This window comes from Poromitra crassiceps, assembly GCF_964638095.1.
Source record: "Poromitra crassiceps genome assembly, chromosome: 14".
Classification (NCBI taxonomy): Eukaryota; Metazoa; Chordata; class Actinopteri; order Beryciformes; family Melamphaidae; genus Poromitra; species Poromitra crassiceps.
Window position 1 is genome coordinate 22,916,053 of NC_139633.1, and position 17,202 is coordinate 22,933,254.

Here is a 17,202-nt window from a genome sequence, read left to right on the forward strand (position 1 = left end):
CAGCTCTGTTCACTTCCTGTCACAACGCTTCCCTCTGGCACTGTTTCACTGCGGGGAGTCATTGTTGTTGAGCGCTCCGTTTCTGTCTCTGTCTTATCTTTTTTATCACGCAAAAGGCCAAGATGGAAAACACAGGAGCGAGCTATACACACAAATTGACAAAAATTCACAAGGCAAATATCACATTAGGGAGGACAAAGGCACAGAAAGCTGGGAAAAATGAACTCAAATCATATCTTGGATAAAATGTGATGACAGAGATTTCAAACTCCCAACAGTACAAGGTTGAACCTTGCAAGATTTTGCAGGAGTACACTGAAGATAAAAAAAAAAAAAATCAATAAACTCTGTATCCACAGTGATTTCATGCACATATATTAGGCGTTATCAAATTCTGCAAAATTGTTTTCTTGGCAGCAGGAGACCCTGACAGCAACCATTTATTTTGTAACCGGTTAGAATCTGGGTCATCGTTAAGAATGCACAAAATGAGAATCATGTCAGACATGACCTGAGCTGTTCTCTGTGCCTTGAATGAACTGCACTAAACTCTTCGAATGAACGCGTGCAACGAGAGACAGGAAGCAGGCCTCTTGTTGAAAAATGTATTTGTCACATTGCGTATAATTGCCACCTGTCTGATGTAAACGTGCGGCGGGCAGGAAATCAGCACTTGTGTTTCGTGGGCATGTGTTTTTAAAAGTCTTTTTATTGCCTCTTTTGAGCTTGAGTGAACTCAGCCTAAGCACCTGCCATATGGGAGGATGGCTGAGAAATACAGGCCAGCCGCTCCAAGAGCCATCAATAACAGCATGTATTTACTCAGACCTGCTGAGGTGACAGTGCGTCGTTGCTGTGTCTGTCTGTATATTCAGACCTTTAGCCAAGTGCACTCAATTAACTTACATTCCTACACCTTATATTCTCATATTTACTTTCATTTCTACAACTGCCCGTTTGCAGAGTTGAAAATGACATTTCCCCCCAAGCTGCCATGCTGCCAGCTGTGTGAAAACCATCATTTTCGAATTGATACTTTTGCCAACTGTCACAGCAGCGCCGGCCCTGAGACATCGTAATTATTAATATCATTAGGCTTTGTTCGTCTCTAGGGCTTCCAACGACCGCGGCTGCTAGCGTAGGAGCGTAGGATTCAGAAAGGAAGGAATGGTGAGTTAGAATAGAGCTGACCTGTTGATGTAGCGTAGCTAGCATCTGGCTCCGGTCCAGCTGCTTATCTTTGGCTAGCCCGTTCCTTTGGCGGATCAGCAGCCCTCCGCTCGGTGTCTGTTCAGCAGTTCATGTAGGGACGCACAACACTTAGGAAAAGGGTAAATAGTAAATACACAATCCATTTGTTCATCTCACAGCTCATCAGAAGGCCATCATCCATGCGGTCTTTGGTCCTACGTGTTGTCTGTATTCTGAGGTCTTTGGTCCTACGTGTTGTCTGTATTCTGAGGTCTTTGGTCCTAAGTGTTGTCTGTATTCTGAGGTCTTTGGTCCTAAGTGTTGTCTGTATTCTCAGGTCTTTGGTCCTAAGTGTTGTCTGTATTCTGAGGTCTTTGGTCCTAAGTGTTGTCTGTCTTCTGAGGTCTTTGGTCCTAGTGTTGTCTGTATTCTGAGGTCTTTGGTCCTAAGTGTTGTCTGTATTCTGAGGTCTTTGGTCCTAAGTGCAGTCTGTATTCTCAGGTCTTTGGTCCTACGTGTTGTCTGTATTCTGAGGTCTTTGGTCCTAAGTGTTGTCTGTATTCTCAGGTCTTTGGTCCTAAGTGTTGTCTGTATTCTGAGGTCTTTGGTCCTAAGTGTTGTCTGTATTCTGAGGTCTTTGGTCCTAAGTGTTGTCTGTCTTCTGAGGTCTTTGGTCCTAAGTGTTGTCTGTATTCTGAGGTCTTTGGTCCTAAGTGTTGTCTGTATTCTGAGGTCTTTGGTCCTAAGTGTTGTCTGTCTTCTGATGTCTTTGGTCCTAAGTGTTGTCTGTATTCTCAGGTCTTTGGTCCTAAGTGCAGTCTGTATTCTCAGGTCTTTGGTCCTAAGTGTTGTCTGTCTTCTGAGGTCTTTGGTCCTAAGTGCAATCTGTATTCTCAGGCCTTTGGTCCTAAGTGCAGTGTGTATTCTCAGGTCTTTAGTCCTAAGTGCAGTCTGTATTCTCAGGTCTTTGGTCCTAAGTGTTGTCTGTCTTCTGAGGTCTTTGGTCCTAAGTGTTGTCTGTATTCTGAGGTCTTTGGTCCTAAGTGCAGTCTGTATTCTCAGGTCTTTGGTCCTAAGTGCTGTGACTGTATTCTCAGGCCTTTGGTCCTAAGTGCAGTCTGTATTCTCAGGTCTTTGGTCCTAAGTGCAGTCTGTATTCTCAGGCCTTTGGTCCTAAGTGCAGTCTGTATTCTCAGGTCTTTGGTCCTAAGTGTTGTCTGTATTCTCAGGCCTTTGGTCCTAAGTGCAGTCTGTATTCTCAGGCCTTTGGTCCTAAGTGTTGTCTGTCTTCTGAGGTCTTTTGGTCCTAAGTGTTGTCTGTCTTCTGAGGTCTTTGGTTCTAAGTGCTGTAGACACCATTTTATTTTATTGTATGTTTTGTAGCTTGCCGCTCTCTGTCTGATTTATTGGCACAGGGCTGAGCTGAAGCCACAGCTTTGGTGCAAAGACTGAGCACATTACATGGCTTGTTATGTCCTTGAGCCCAGGCCAGCATGCTGCTCAGGGCCAGATACTCACAGCAGAGGCATTCTCAACTCTGGACTCACCCGAACTCCATGCAGAAGTAGTTCCACTGTACAGTACAACTGATTCTATGTTTATTTTTGTGTTGGTTTGTTTGTCTGCCTGTCAGCAGGACACACACACACACACAGACACACACAGACACACGCACACACACACACACACACACACACACACACACACACACACACACACACACACACACACACACACACCTATGAACGGATTTCCATGAAATCTGGTGGACAGATACAGTAGGCGTCGGGCCAGGGAACAACTGATTTGATTTTGGTGCTCATCCAGATCTGGGATTACTGACGTTCGATGATTGCACTTTTTGAGCCATATCTATGAAACGACTTCATTCCATATCAAGTCTCATATCAAAGTACCAAAGAGTATGTTTGCAGGGTCAAGAGATGAATCACAAAAATCCAAACCATTGAATCACTGGTCATCACTGTAAAGAAATAACTGTCCAAACACCGTGTTTCGGTACAGTCGTGTTCTCACACTTTATGCGTTCCATCCCCGGGCACGCCTGAACCCGTCCCGATGACACCTTTTCAAGTGGACCCGGGGACGGTTGGCTGTTCCGTGCCCGGGCACAGAACGCAATGTTCACACTAATCAAACGAAGCGGACTTTGGGGGTCAGAGCGGGGTCAAGTGTGCTTGGAAATAGCCCCGGGGTCCCTGATGTGAAACCACCCTTCGTGATAGGAATGATGTCTTTGGGTGTAACGGCAAGTCGGAGAGTTGTTCAGCGTTTGCAGAGGTTTGCGCTCTCCAACGGCATTCTAGCTCATTTTGTTGAAAGATGCTGTAAGTCGCCAATGTGTTCCAACAGCACTGACATTGTGCTCATACTGACTGTCATTGCCCAAATTCTCCCTCCCTGCTTTTACAGGAGAACTCCTTTCCCATCAAATACATACAACATAGTACAACATACATACAACATAAACATACATACAACATCAAATACTAACACAGTACGCTGATAGAAACCTTTCACAGTGATGAAAGGGGCCTCCTCGTACCTGGGAATTCACTTCTGCTAATTGTTGAAGCACCAATCTCTCAACACTAATCTCTTCTAATTTCATGAGGCCGTTAATTGCTACCTGTCTGATGGACGCTTTTTATTTATTTTTATTTTTTATTTTCAATTTCAATTTTAACAATATACAAACAAAACGAACAAGGTCAGACACAGGAAAGGAAGGAAAAAACGAACATATTAATATCGACAATAATGTGGTGCTACCGTCCATATACAGTAGGGTGCTTATGTGCTTGTAAGAAATGTTGTGCGTGGGGTCCCACTCAAGGGGTCCAAGAGGAACCAACTGGGCAAGTCGGGGGCATGGTGGCTCAGTGGTAGAGCTGTCGCCTAGGGTTGCCAACAGTCCCGTATTAGCCGGGACATCCCGTATTTGGGTCAAAAGAGACGCCACTTGTCCCGTTTTTAAGGGAAGAGGCATATATATTGCGACCTGTCTGTCTGTCCCCCCCCCCCCCCCCCCCCCCGTTGGTCCGACCGTCCCGTATTGCTGGGATGGAATGTTGGCAGCCCTGTGTCGCCTCACAGCTAGAAGGTCCGGGGTTCGATTCTCACCTGGGACGCTGTGAGCGCTGAAGGAATGCGTGCCCGTCCGCATGTCCTCGAGTGCCCACCGCCCCGGTGGGGTCGTCAAAAAGGGCCTTTCTGTGTGGAGTTTGCATGTCCCCGTGCCCCCTGGGGCATGGGGAGCATGGAATATCCTGGTTGCTAATGTGGTGCGTGCCTCCTCTGGTCGTGAAGGGCGCCTGTTCGGAGGGAGGGGAACTGGTTGGAATAGCGTGAACCTCCTCCCACGTGCTATGTCCTACCGGTGAAGCTTCCCCTGTCAGGTGAAAAGAAGCGGCTGGCTAACTGCCCATGTCTCGGAGGAAGCATGGAGCCAGTTTTGGCTCTCCCCAGATCGGCAGAGGGTGGAGCAACAACCAGGATAAATCAATTAAATTAGCACTAATGGGGGATAGAAATGGGATAAAAAACAACAACAACTGGGCAAGTCACCCACCGCCCCCAACCTCGTTGAGGTAGGCTAGAAACGGGTCCCAAATAGTTAGAAACTTATGAAGTGAGTTGGTTCTCAAGAATCTGGGCCTCTCCATCCTTATGACAGAGATCATGTCCGTCAACCACAGTTGGAAAGGAGAGGGGGACTTAAATTCTTTCAGGATACGTGTTTTGGCAACAGTTGTCCCCAGTGTCAGAGGCTGTTGCACAGCTGTGGGGAAGCCCAGAGAGGACTCCGAGCAGCCGAAGATGGTGAGTTCTGCCTGCGGCTGAAGGGTTATTTTGTTGGCCTTAAAGTACCAGTCAAATATTTTGGCCCAGAATCCCGTCAGTGAAGGGCAGAACCAGAAGCCATGAGACAAAGTGCCCTCTGACACCTGACTGATGGTGACACTTCATCAGTTCAGATAATGACATACCGTAATATGACATTTTGCACTTACCCTGGTTAGAAAATTGCCGTTAAATTATGAATTTTAGAATCCTTGCCTTTGTGTTCTTGTGTGTCTTTGTATTACACACTGCGTCTTACTCTTATTTCAGTGCGCCTAAATGAGCCTCAAAATGCTCCATTTATTTAGAAAGATGGACACTGGAGACTTGGTACAGCTGTGACCATGTGATGATGGAACACTCATCTCCTCTTTATGGCTTGTCAGGAGGACAGCTGTCGGCCATGTTGTATTCCCGTTACCACAACAAAGAGTGTATATTGGACAGACCACATAGAGGACTATTTTTGTGAAGCCGTTGTCACTTGGGTCTCCTGCACACAGATTAGGCATGGTCTCAGAAATGTGGCGTGTGGCAGGGCGGGGTTTAGCACTTTGAAGTGCAAAATGTTGAAATTATTATATTATATTAGTGTATTTATTCAGAGACAGTGATTCCAGCATAGACTTAAATCTGCCCTTAGGCCTCATAAAAAAACCTTATCTCTATCATGTATCGCTTTACTCCACCCACTGCATTGTTTGTTTCTCTTTTCTTCTTCTTCTTCTTTTCAAATGAAATATGTACACTACCTTCCCAAACCAGCCATCTGTCATGACGCAGTTGTCAAAGCGATGCTATCGTACCCCGAGGAATCCTATCACATTGACTGAAACCATGCTAATAGTGTGATCCTGGCTAGCTTCACCACCAGAGTGTCCTGCCCAGTGAACTCATGATTGACGCTGATGAAATGCAGGTTGAACACGTCCTCGTCGTGAATCACTCTGACATTCTTGGCCCTGGCCACACTTACAGATTCTGTTGGCGGCGCACTGAACGTTGAGTTCGTGTTCAAGTGCATTTTCAGCTCATCTGTGTGACCCAAGGGACATTTCTCCAACTCACGGCCCACTGACTAGAACAGATAAGTAATACATGGGTGGATATGAGCCATACTAGAAGATACTGATCTATTAGTCACGTCAGCAGACATCATCCGCGTCCATTATCTAAATTAGAGACGTATTACATGCAGAATGCTTTTAGAACCCCCCCTGCCCCATCAAATTTGTCCGCAAAATCAACCAAATTCCACTTTGCCTTTACCCTCGGTTCACATCAGACGCTATTCAGAAGCAGCGCTAAACAGAAGCCGAGTGCCACGCTAAACCGGTCACACCAGAAGCACTCTCTTTTCCTTTGCGCCTCGCTCGGCTCGCCCTCCCCCCCCCCCCCCCCCCCCGCTCACAACTTGCATTGACTTCATGCCTGGCAGCTCGGGTGCAGCGCGCGGGCACACTTGAAGAATAGAACAGAAGCTGAAACTATCGCTGCAGCGTGGCTTCAGCGTGGCGTGGCGTGAACGGTCTCGCCTGTTAACAAGGACGCCGGAATGAAACTACCATAGCGATGCGTAGCTTCAGCGCGGCTTCAGCGTGGGATTGGCGTATGGTGTGAACAAGGGCTAAGTTTACCTTACCTTGACTGTACCCTAACTTACACAGCTCTTCCCATTTAGGTCACACTTATTTTTCGGTGCGATGTTTTGCATGGAATCGTTTCTAAGCAGCGCTACACGCCTGATGACCTCAATCTACCTGTCTCTGCCGAGGTCCTGATGATTCTCTCTCTCTGTCACTCCACAGGCTGGTGGTTTGTCAGTACGACAGAGGAGCAGGGTTGGGTCCCTGCTACCTATCTCAACTCTCACAGTGGCACACGAGACGATCTGGAGCTGGGAGCCTCCAATAAGGCTGGCGAAGGTAAGACACACACACACACACACACACACACACACACACACACACACACACACACACACACTCTCCACATGCTAGGGCTGCCACTAACGATTATTTTCACAATCCATTAATCTGTCGATTATTTTCTCGATTAATCGATTAGTTGTTTGGTCTAGATAATGTCCGAAAATGGTAGCAAATGACGATCAGTGTTTCCCAAAGTCCAAGATGACGCCCTCATATGTCTTGTTTTGTCCACAACTCAAAGATAATATCAGTTTACTGTCATACAGAAGTAAAGAAACCAGAAAATATTCACATTTAAGAAGCTGGAATTAGAGAATTTAGACCTTTTCTCTTAAAACTGTACTCAAAACGATTCATCGATTATCAAAATAATTTTCTGTCGATTGACTAATCCATTAATCGATTAATCGTGGCAGCTCTACCACACACACACACACACACACGCACGCACGCACGCACGCACGCACGCACGCACGCACACACACACACACACACACACACACACACACACACACACACACACACATCATCATCACCTCTGCCCTCAATCCTCAGTCTTCCATCACTGACAAAATGCAGCAAGTTCACCTCGAGACCCACTGCCCGCCTACGCTAACGGCCGCCGCCTGGCCGGTGTGAACAGCTCTCTCTGTCTGGCGAACAGACGACAGATTCAGGCTTGTGGGTAAACAGCGAGGAGGAGCGCCAAGAGGGAGCAAACCACAGCCCTGTGCCGAGGTGCACTGAGTGATGTGCTGTAGCACAGTGCTGCACTGTACAGTTACACATGCTAATGCTACGCTAAGTGAGGTGACCTCCTCGGAGTGCACTCGTGAAAGAGACATTTGTGTCAGTCAACAGTAGGGATTGAAGCATCGGGGTATTTTATCAGTCGGTAAATGTATGGTTATCTTTAATTACGGCGAGATCGGACATGAACTGTGCCGTTCCGTGCATCGCGTGATTATCGTCGTTGATTGTTGAGGAGCTGCAGTCTAAGGAATGTTGAAAGAATGGTATGAGTGGTTATCCAAAGCGCTGATACTACAGGAAACACACCTATGTAGGGTTTGTTTTGACAAACATGTTCATCATGTTGACATGTGAAGCCAACAGCTGGGTCCAGTGATGCAATCATCTTGATTTTCTTTTCAGCGTTACCCCCAGAAGACATTTTGATATCCACGCACGCAGTACAGCTGTATTAGTGTCACAGACTCAGAATAATAGTCCTACAGGGGTCAGTTTGTATTACCTAAGATGGGATGAGTCATTTTACAGATTTGACAGGTAGTAACAGTGACAGCACTTTGTCTGCTACGATTTACACGGCATTTGTGTGAGAGAAAAACCCAACAAACTGGAGGCATGGATCTTTACACTTCCAAACAAACGTCTTGATTTTCCAGAACGGGGGCCAAAACATCCCCTTGGTATTGTATATCTTATGACATGAGGAGGGAGGGAGAGAGGTTTCTGTCCTACTTGGACTTAGTAGAATACGTATTTATCCACTGAAGATTTGGACATAGCACAAATGTATGACCACACACACACACGCACACGCACACGCACACACACACACACACACACACACACACACACACACACACACACACACACACACACACACACACACACACACACACACACACACACACACACACACAGCTATCTGCCCGGTCACAGAGGTTTTTGGGGAGAACAGTCTGTCAGTGTAATTAGTGTTTATGTGTCTAGTCAGTCATGGGAATGGGCCTATAACCCATAAGGCGTCTCTCTGTATATCTGATGGTCTCTAGCAGTCTGTGCCACCTTTCTCTGGTGGTCTCTAGCAGGCTGTGCCACCTTTCTGCCACACAGAAAGGAACATATTTCTGCAAAACTGGATCTGGAACCTATGATACATATTTCTAAAGGCCAAGATATGGACATGTTTAAAGCTGAGATCATTTGAGATGCGAGTCTCCCTCTACTTGCTAACAGAAGTGTCATTATGATGAAAGTGAGTGGATATCCCCCCTGCTTGTGCGCCACCGGCGGGCCTATTTCATCCATAAACGTATTGCTTAAGTTTCCAAGGTTTTGTAATAGTGATGAAAGTTATTTTATTTTACGATTTCTTCTTTAGATGAGATTTGAACACAATTCGACAGCTCTTGGACAACTTTGACTTTCCCTCTCCAAATCTGGCATTGAGAAGAAGAGCATGGGATGAAAGTGCTTTTTTCGCTAATACGATAATTGATATAAGCTTCACCTTTTATAGTGTTGTTGGCATCACATGACAGGAGATGATGATGTCTCGTCATTCTCATCTCCGGTGTTTTTCGCTAACAAAGACCTGCTGGATTACAGACCTGCTGTGGCACACCGCTCCGTCCAGCGCCGTTGCTCAGCTGCTCTATTAAGCGGATGGCATTTCCTACAGCAGCAATATGTGTCCCAGATGCTGTCAAGACGACAGGATGGGAAAACCATGCTAACAACATCCTAATTACAAGCCACAGACAAGACGACGTGGTTTAACACTTCCTGTATAACCTTCACTCACCCATCCATCCAACCCATCCGTCCGTCCTAACTGTCCGCCATGTGCTCTTGTTTCCGTGTCCTCCATGTAGCTAATCACGGGGCTCTTCTGGTTGGATCCATGTTGTGCGTATGTGTGTGATGTTTTGTGCTTGCTCATCATGTTTGTTAATTGTTGTCTGGTCACCATGTGTGTCTGTCAGTTACTAAGCGCCATAAGTCCCATCTGAAGAGGCTGGACCGGAGATGGACATTGGGGGGCGTCATCAGCAGGCAGCAGAGCCGAGGTGAACAGGAACAGACGCTGCCCCCCCCCCCCCCACCCCCCCCCCCCTTGCCCGGTAGTGGCTAGGTGGGGGTACTACAGGACGGAAGTGACGCAAAATCTGGCCGGGCGTTCACGGGGGAACAGATGATGGCCATTAAACTCTTATAAGAAACACATTCCGCTGAATGTGTGGTTAGGGCTTGTGGCTTTATGGGTTAGGCACTTCCCTTTCATACTGAGGACTGGGGTTTGATACCCGGGTAAGCCTTATAATTTTCGAACCTTTTTATTATTTGAAAACGTTGAATTACGTCCCAAAGATCGGTTATTATGGTTAGGAAAGTAAAACAATCTGGTTAGGGTTTGGGTTTGGTCGTGGTTAAATAACAAACCCCTAACCCTGACCTTAACCATGTTGTTCTTACCTAACCGTAACCATAAAAACCAACATCCTTAAAATATAAATGCAATGAAACATGTTTGTCTGTTGGTGAACACCCGGCGAGATTTTGCATCACTTCGTCAGTAGCTGTCTCCCTTCTAGCCACACCCCCCCCCCCCTCGCTCCCTCCCTGGCTTTCTCTTCGTTCTCCTCATCTCATCTGGTTGTCTCTTCTGTCCTGTAGCTCAGCTTGTCCCTCTCCACACGCCTGTCCCTGTCCAGTCTTGCATCCCATGTGTTGTCTTCCAGCCAATGCATTTATCATGAGCCATATAACCCACAACAAGTAACCACTAACTGACATTAATATGAACTGAGCCTGGAAAGCAACGGTGAAATCAGCAACTTTATATACACCAATTATGGAAAACTGAACTTACATTATATGACAAAATTGCTCCATGTAAGCATTTTATTATAATTAAGCACGGTGTGCCAAAACCAATCTTTTCTGAATTACAGAAAAAAACGAGCCACTCATCTAAACGTGGTGCAGTAATAGACCTTCGGATGCCACATGCTGTACTTTGGAAACATATTTGGCTTTTTTTTTTATGAGCAAATGAAAGTTGCATACTTTTCTACGGAGTGTGAGGTGGAAAACCAGACATTTATCATGTGGTGCTGACAGCAACCAAGACGGCTGATAGACAAGCGAGACTTTCGACACTATTTGTTATCAGTTGCTTAGTTAAATAATCACAATTATTTGCTCTCCTTGCACATGTCCCTCTTGCCGAGAGGCCAAGGGACTTCTGACAGGAGATGCAGTTGGATGACTGAAGGATTGCTGAGGCATGAGGAGAGGCTATTTGAGTTCAGCCCAACATTTGTGCTTGGCAGCGCTTCCCAGGGAGCTCAGTGCTGCTCTCTGGAGTGGAGACGGGGAGATTTTCCACCCTAGGACTGAAATCCTGCGTTGTAAAAATAAATAAATAAATAAAAAAAGTCGATGATTGCGCTGACTCCACAAAAATAGTTCATAACAGTGATGCGGGCGAAGCCTGTTGTGGTTCACATAATATCTGATTCAGAGTTTCCTCCGCTGCTGGATAGTGTTTGTGAACGAGGCGAAGGGGAACCACATTGAACACGGGTTGCTAAGAGCGACCAGCTCTGAAACAAAAAGGCCAGAAGCCCCAGAATTCAGGGCAGAGGAAAACAAAGTGTACAGAAATATCCTGTAGCCATCTATTTACATGCCTGTGCATGGAACCTGCGTTTTGCCAGTGAAGGGAGTTACTATCCCACACCCAGTCAGTCCCTTCAGAGTTACTATCCCACACCCAGTCAGTCCCTTCAGAGTTACTATCCCACACCCAGTCAGTCCCTTCAGAGTTACTATCCCACACCCAGTCAGTCCCTTCAGAGTTACTATCCCACCGCACCCAGTCAGTCCCTTCAGAGTTACTATCCCACACCCAGTCAGCCTCTTCAGAGTTACTATCCCACACCCAGTCAGTCCCTTCAGAGTTACTATCCCACACCCAGTCAGCCCCTTCAGAGTTACTATCACACACCTAGTCAGTCCCTTCAGAGTTACTATCCCACACCCAGTCAGTCCCTTCAGAGTTACTATCCCACTGCACCCAGTCAGTCCCTTCAGAGTTACTATCCCACACCCAGTCAGTCCCTTCAGAGTTACTATCCCACACCCAGTCAGTCCCTTCAGAGTTACTATCCCACACCCAGTCAGTCCCTTCAGAGTTACTATCCCACACCCAGTCAGTCCCTTCAGAGTTACTATCACACACCCAGTCAGTCCCTTCAGAGTTACTATCCCACACCCAGTCAGTCCCTTCAGAGTTACTATCCCACACCCAGTCAGTCCCTTCAGAGTTACTATCCCACACCCAGTCAGTCCCTTCAGAGTTACTATCACACACCCAGTCAGTCCCTTCAGAGTTACTATCCCACACCTAGTCAGTCCCTTCAGAGTTACTATCACACACCCAGTCAGTCCCTTCAGAGTTACTATCCCACACCCAGTCAGTCCCTTCAGAGTTACTATCCCACACCCAGTCAGCCCCTTCAGAGTTACTATCACACACCTAGTCAGTCCCTTCAGAGTTACTATCCCACACCCAGTCAGTCCCTTCAGAGTTACTATCCCACACCCAGTCAGTCCCTTCAGAGTTACTATCCCACGCCCAGTCAGCCCCTTCAGAGTTACTATCCCACACCCAGTCAGTCCCTTCAGAGTTACTATCCCACGCCCAGTCAGCTGCTTCAGAGTTACTATCCCACACCCAGTCAGTCCCTTCAGAGTTACTATCCCACACCTAGTCAGCCTCTTCAGAGTTACTATCCCACACCCAGTCAGCCCCTTCAGAGTTACTATCCCACACCCAGTCAGTCCCTTCAGAGTTATTCAGAGTTACTATCACACACCCAGTCAGCCCCTTCAGAGTTATTCAGAGTTACTATCCCACACCCAGTCAGCCCCTTCAGAGTTATTCAGAGTTACTATCACACACCCAGTCAGCCCCTTCAGAGTTATTCAGAGTTACTATCACACACCCAGTCAGCCCCTTCAGAGTTACTATCCCACACCCAGTCAGTCCCTTCAGAGTTACTATCCCACACCCAGTCAGCCCCTTCACAACCTTGTGAAAGTGTGGAGGAAATGGAAAATGGAAAAAAGTTTGACCAGAATGACCTCTCTCTCTTTTCTCCACTCCCTTTTGAGCACACCTCTTCCCCCCACGCTGTCTGTGGTTGGACAGGAAAGGCTGTAATGGCAGGAAATGCTGTCAGCGACTGTGCCCCTCGGCCTCCTGGGATGGCACAAATCAGCGTGGGGCCTCTGCTCTCCATCATGTGCTGAGTTACTGTAGGGGGCGCTAGCTCCGCAGAGCCAGGTGTCCTTTATTTACCCTTCTAAATTACTGTATCTTTACTATTAAGGACACCAGGGTCCCACACTGCCCCCTGTACTGTAGTTACCCTATAGTCACATTGAAAACCAGCAACTGTTGTCAGACTTGCTTTACAGTGCTTAATATCATTGTGTACTATTTATTTATATGATATTGGGATTATTTCTGCATACGGATAGTGCTTACAGGTCCATAGAAAGGGTTAGATATACATCTTCTTTCTCTTGATTTCCTTTACTCTTCATACAGATGAGATCCCTTTATATGATGTTTATGTTATGTCAGATGTTTCATGGCTTTCAGAGTCTGACATGCTCCTTCCTCTCTGCTTTGGTGTTTGCAGAAGAGAAGTACATGACAGTGCAGCCCTACACCAGCGAGGGCAAGGATGAGATTGCCTTCGAGAAAGGAGTCATTGTGGAGGTGATTCAGAAGAACCTGGAAGGCTGGTGGTTTATCAGGTAAGCCTCTTACATCTAATATAATGGTGGGGGGGTGGGGGGGAGCATGGCGTGGCGACCCACATAACACACAATTGTTGAGTGATGTCATACCCATCCACTGATGATGTCATACCCACGCTGACTGATGATGTCATACCCACTAAGATGTCATAGACATTGTGACATCTGACTTCTTCTTCTTCTGTGGTGTTTTATGGCAGTTGGCATCATTTATGTTGCATTACCGCCTCCTTCTGGATTCATCTATCCACTGTTTCCCAACATTCTGTCCTTCTGGTCCTCTTGGCTCTCTTCCCCCACGTACCTATCGACATCTGTGACATTATCAATTAATGTCATAGACTGAATTGTGATGTCATCAGTGATGTCACTCTTGCAAATGTGATGTCACTCGAGCAATTGTGATGTCATCAGTGATGTCACTTGAGCAATTGTGATGACATCGATGATGTCACTCAAGCAATTGCGATGTCATCAGCGATGTCATAACTCCTTACTGGCTGAGGCTGTACAGGACAGAATGTAGGAGTACAAAGTTAGCTGCCCTGTCCCGAGTATGATGAGGTGTACAAAGTTAGGCAGATGGTCACTAATTTAATGCGAGAGGTAAAGGAAGGGATGGCAAAGAGAAACAAACCTGTGAGGATCTACTTACAAGAGTATAACAAAAGTCACGCCCAGTGTCAATCCTTAGAACAGAAGTTGAGGGCAGACAACAGGTGAGGCTGCAATTCTTTAATATAAACACTACGTCAGCCTATAATCGAAGCGCGCTAAATAAATATTTTACATATTTTATGCCTTCACACTCAAAAAGACATTGTGACATCATCAGTGATGTCACAAAATTGAGTGGGCGAAGCAAAGTTCATCATCTCCAGAGAGTCTCTCCACCCTAGAAATGTCTAGTAGAGAGGGCAGACATGTTTGAAAATGTCATTACACATTGCTTATCTTTCTAATCCCACATTCTCTCTTTTGCTCTCTCCCCAATCATCCGGCTTCCCAGGTATCAGGATAAGGAGGGCTGGGCTCCAGCGTCCTTCCTGAAGAAGGTGAAGGAGGACTTCTCTCCCCGTAAGAAGACGGTGACGGGCCCAGTGGAGATCATTGGCAACATCATGGAGATCAGCAACCTGCTGAACAAGAAAGCCCTGAGTGAGAAGGACGTGCAGACTGAAGGCCTCCCTGAGAGCCCCCCGGTGGCCAGGAGGGAGATCAGCTTGCCCATTCCTCCAGAGATCAGCTTGCCCATTCCGTGCTCTGACTCCAGCCCTGGGAATGCCCCGCAGGAAGGAAAGAGCAAAGCAGAGCCTGCGTCCCCAGCCGTAGCACGTGTTGCCCCTCATCGAGTGGAGATTGGTTAGTCATGCCACTGTCAATGTTTGAATTTCTCACAGTATCTTGGGATTAACAGTAGCATGTAATGTAATAACACTGTAGAATGATGGCAGTTTATGAGCCTTAAACTATGAGTTAAGGTTGAATTAAATGACAATAAATGTTTAAACTGATTTGTTTATTATTAATATGACATCAGTCAGCTACTAATAGTATATTTATTTCCTTTGGTATAAAACAGTCATGGACCGGCTGGGCTGGTGAACATGAGTGCGATGTGCACAATTTACTGATGTCACATTACATGATTTCTTGGTATTGAAGTTCTAGTTTTAAGTTACCTCTCATTGTTAATTGGGGCTGCCAACATGTAAAGCTTTAACATTAGCCGTTTGAAGCAGCTGAAGTCACCTACCTCACGCTCGTGTTAGCTAGCAGACAGCTACAGTAACATTCACAGTTTTACTGTCAAAGAAGCACCACTGAGGATATTATTATATAATAATGTTATTACTGAAGATAAATGCAATTGACAATTGGACTTTGTTAGTACCGTAAATTCCGGACTATAAGGCGCACCGGTGTATAAGCCGCACCTGCAGAGTTGACTGTTTTTTACATATATAAGCCGCACCGGTCTATAAGCCGCGGGTGTTTTGATGTTTAATTACCATATGTAAGGCTTCGTGCACAGAGGGGATTGTCGGGAAAGAGATGGCTGTTTGGGGAAGCTCCCATTTATTAACATTTCAACAAAACAAAAGTCAGGTCACTAACCCCCAGACAAAATCACACATTGTGAGATGCTTAAAAATCACCATCGGCGGGAGCTTTACTCCAGATGCTGTGCAGCCAAGAACACAAGTGAAATTCGTTCTCTCGTGACCTGTGGTTCTCAACGTGATGGACGATTCACCTTTCTTGTTAACAGTCCTAGTGAGAGGCAGGTCGAACGTCAAAGGCACTTCATCCATATTTATGATCTGCTCCGGTCCGATGGAATATTCCTTGATCTTTCTTTGTGTGAATTCGCCGAAGTTTGTAATTTTCTCCTGGTAGTCGGGAGGGAGTTGCTGACACAGTCGTCCGCGCCCTGACGGACAGTCCCTTTCGTCTCGGGTTTGTGCATGATCCTTTGCTGCTGCTGCTGTTGTTGTTCCTGTCTCGCTACTGTCTCAGACATGGCTTTCAGGCTCAATCGCCGCCATCGTCGTAACACAGCCAGTTCTCCATCTTTTGAAGCATGATGTTAGATTACAACGAGCTAGTTGTGTGGCTTAGCCTTCCAAAATGTTGCTGTTAGTTTTTTAGAATGTAATACATAGAATTGGGAATGTTACATTCAATTTCATTCAGACTGTCTTTCAGGCTCAATCGCTGCCTTTTTCCCCCCGGAGCGAGGGAGGAGGGAGGGTGTTTTACCGTAGTAGCTGAGAGAGAGTAGTGGCACAGTGCTCCAATCAGGTCGCGAGGCACATTTTTTGCAACATCATCCAATCAGGGTCTCGCTCTCATAATGTCTGTCTTGCTCTCGTTCTGCCTCATACCAACATCCATAGATTTTGGAGGTTCCCGAGTGGCCGTTTGCTGGAAAAATCCATAGATAAGCCGCACCGTTATATAAGCCGCAGGGGGCAAAAAAGGCCAAAAAACGGGAAAAAAGCCGCGGCTTATAGTCCGGAATTTACGGTAGATAAATATACTGATGATCAACAAATTTCAAATTGATTGATCATTTGAAAAGATTATATACAGTAGGTACTAATTATCCTGTACATAGGTAATGATGTAGTATCCACAATAGTATTCTTCACTTATGAATCATTATGTAAAATGTTAACCCGTCATTACTAATTACTTAATTACTGTTGTTGAATTCTGCATAGTTTAACGTGTATAAAGTCACTGTTCTAAAGTGGTACCAAACAAGATTTCTTTCTCTCATTGTTTCACAGGTTCTCCAGTTCTCAGGCAAAAACCTCCTCCTCGAAGAGATGCAACCCTAGTACGTTTTCTCTCTTGGATGGTGTTGGATTCCCCTTGGGACCAGCTTTCACTTTCATTGTGCAGAAAGAGCTTTTTCTCCATACATATTCTTGGTTATACAGCAAACCTTTTGTCTAACAATGCCAATCTCATTTCTGCTTATAGGGATTTCAGATGCCCTCCCCACCAGAGCCCCCTACAGTTGAAGCGGAGTATTACACCATTGCAGAATTTCAGTCCTGTATATCAGATGGTATCAGTTTCAATGGAGGACAGAAAGCAGAGGTAAAGTCCGATGGCGTGA

At 46.1% G+C, this 17,202-nt stretch overlaps 1 protein-coding gene across 1 annotated transcript in view; it reads left to right on the forward strand.

Annotated features, from left to right (window-relative positions):
* The window catches only part of LOC310789307 (SH3 and PX domain-containing protein 2A-like), a 30,600-nt gene that overhangs the window by 10,175 nt on the left and 3,223 nt on the right, over window positions 1-17,202 (forward strand). Inside the window, exons 2-7 of the mRNA XM_083650920.1 lie at window positions 6,864-6,980; window positions 9,722-9,805; window positions 13,451-13,568; window positions 14,581-14,933; window positions 16,868-16,917; window positions 17,064-17,183. Of these exons, the coding sequence (XP_083507046.1) occupies window positions 6,864-6,980; window positions 9,722-9,805; window positions 13,451-13,568; window positions 14,581-14,933; window positions 16,868-16,917; window positions 17,064-17,183 (842 nt within the window). The remainder of the gene's footprint in view (window positions 1-6,863; window positions 6,981-9,721; window positions 9,806-13,450; window positions 13,569-14,580; window positions 14,934-16,867; window positions 16,918-17,063; window positions 17,184-17,202) is intronic.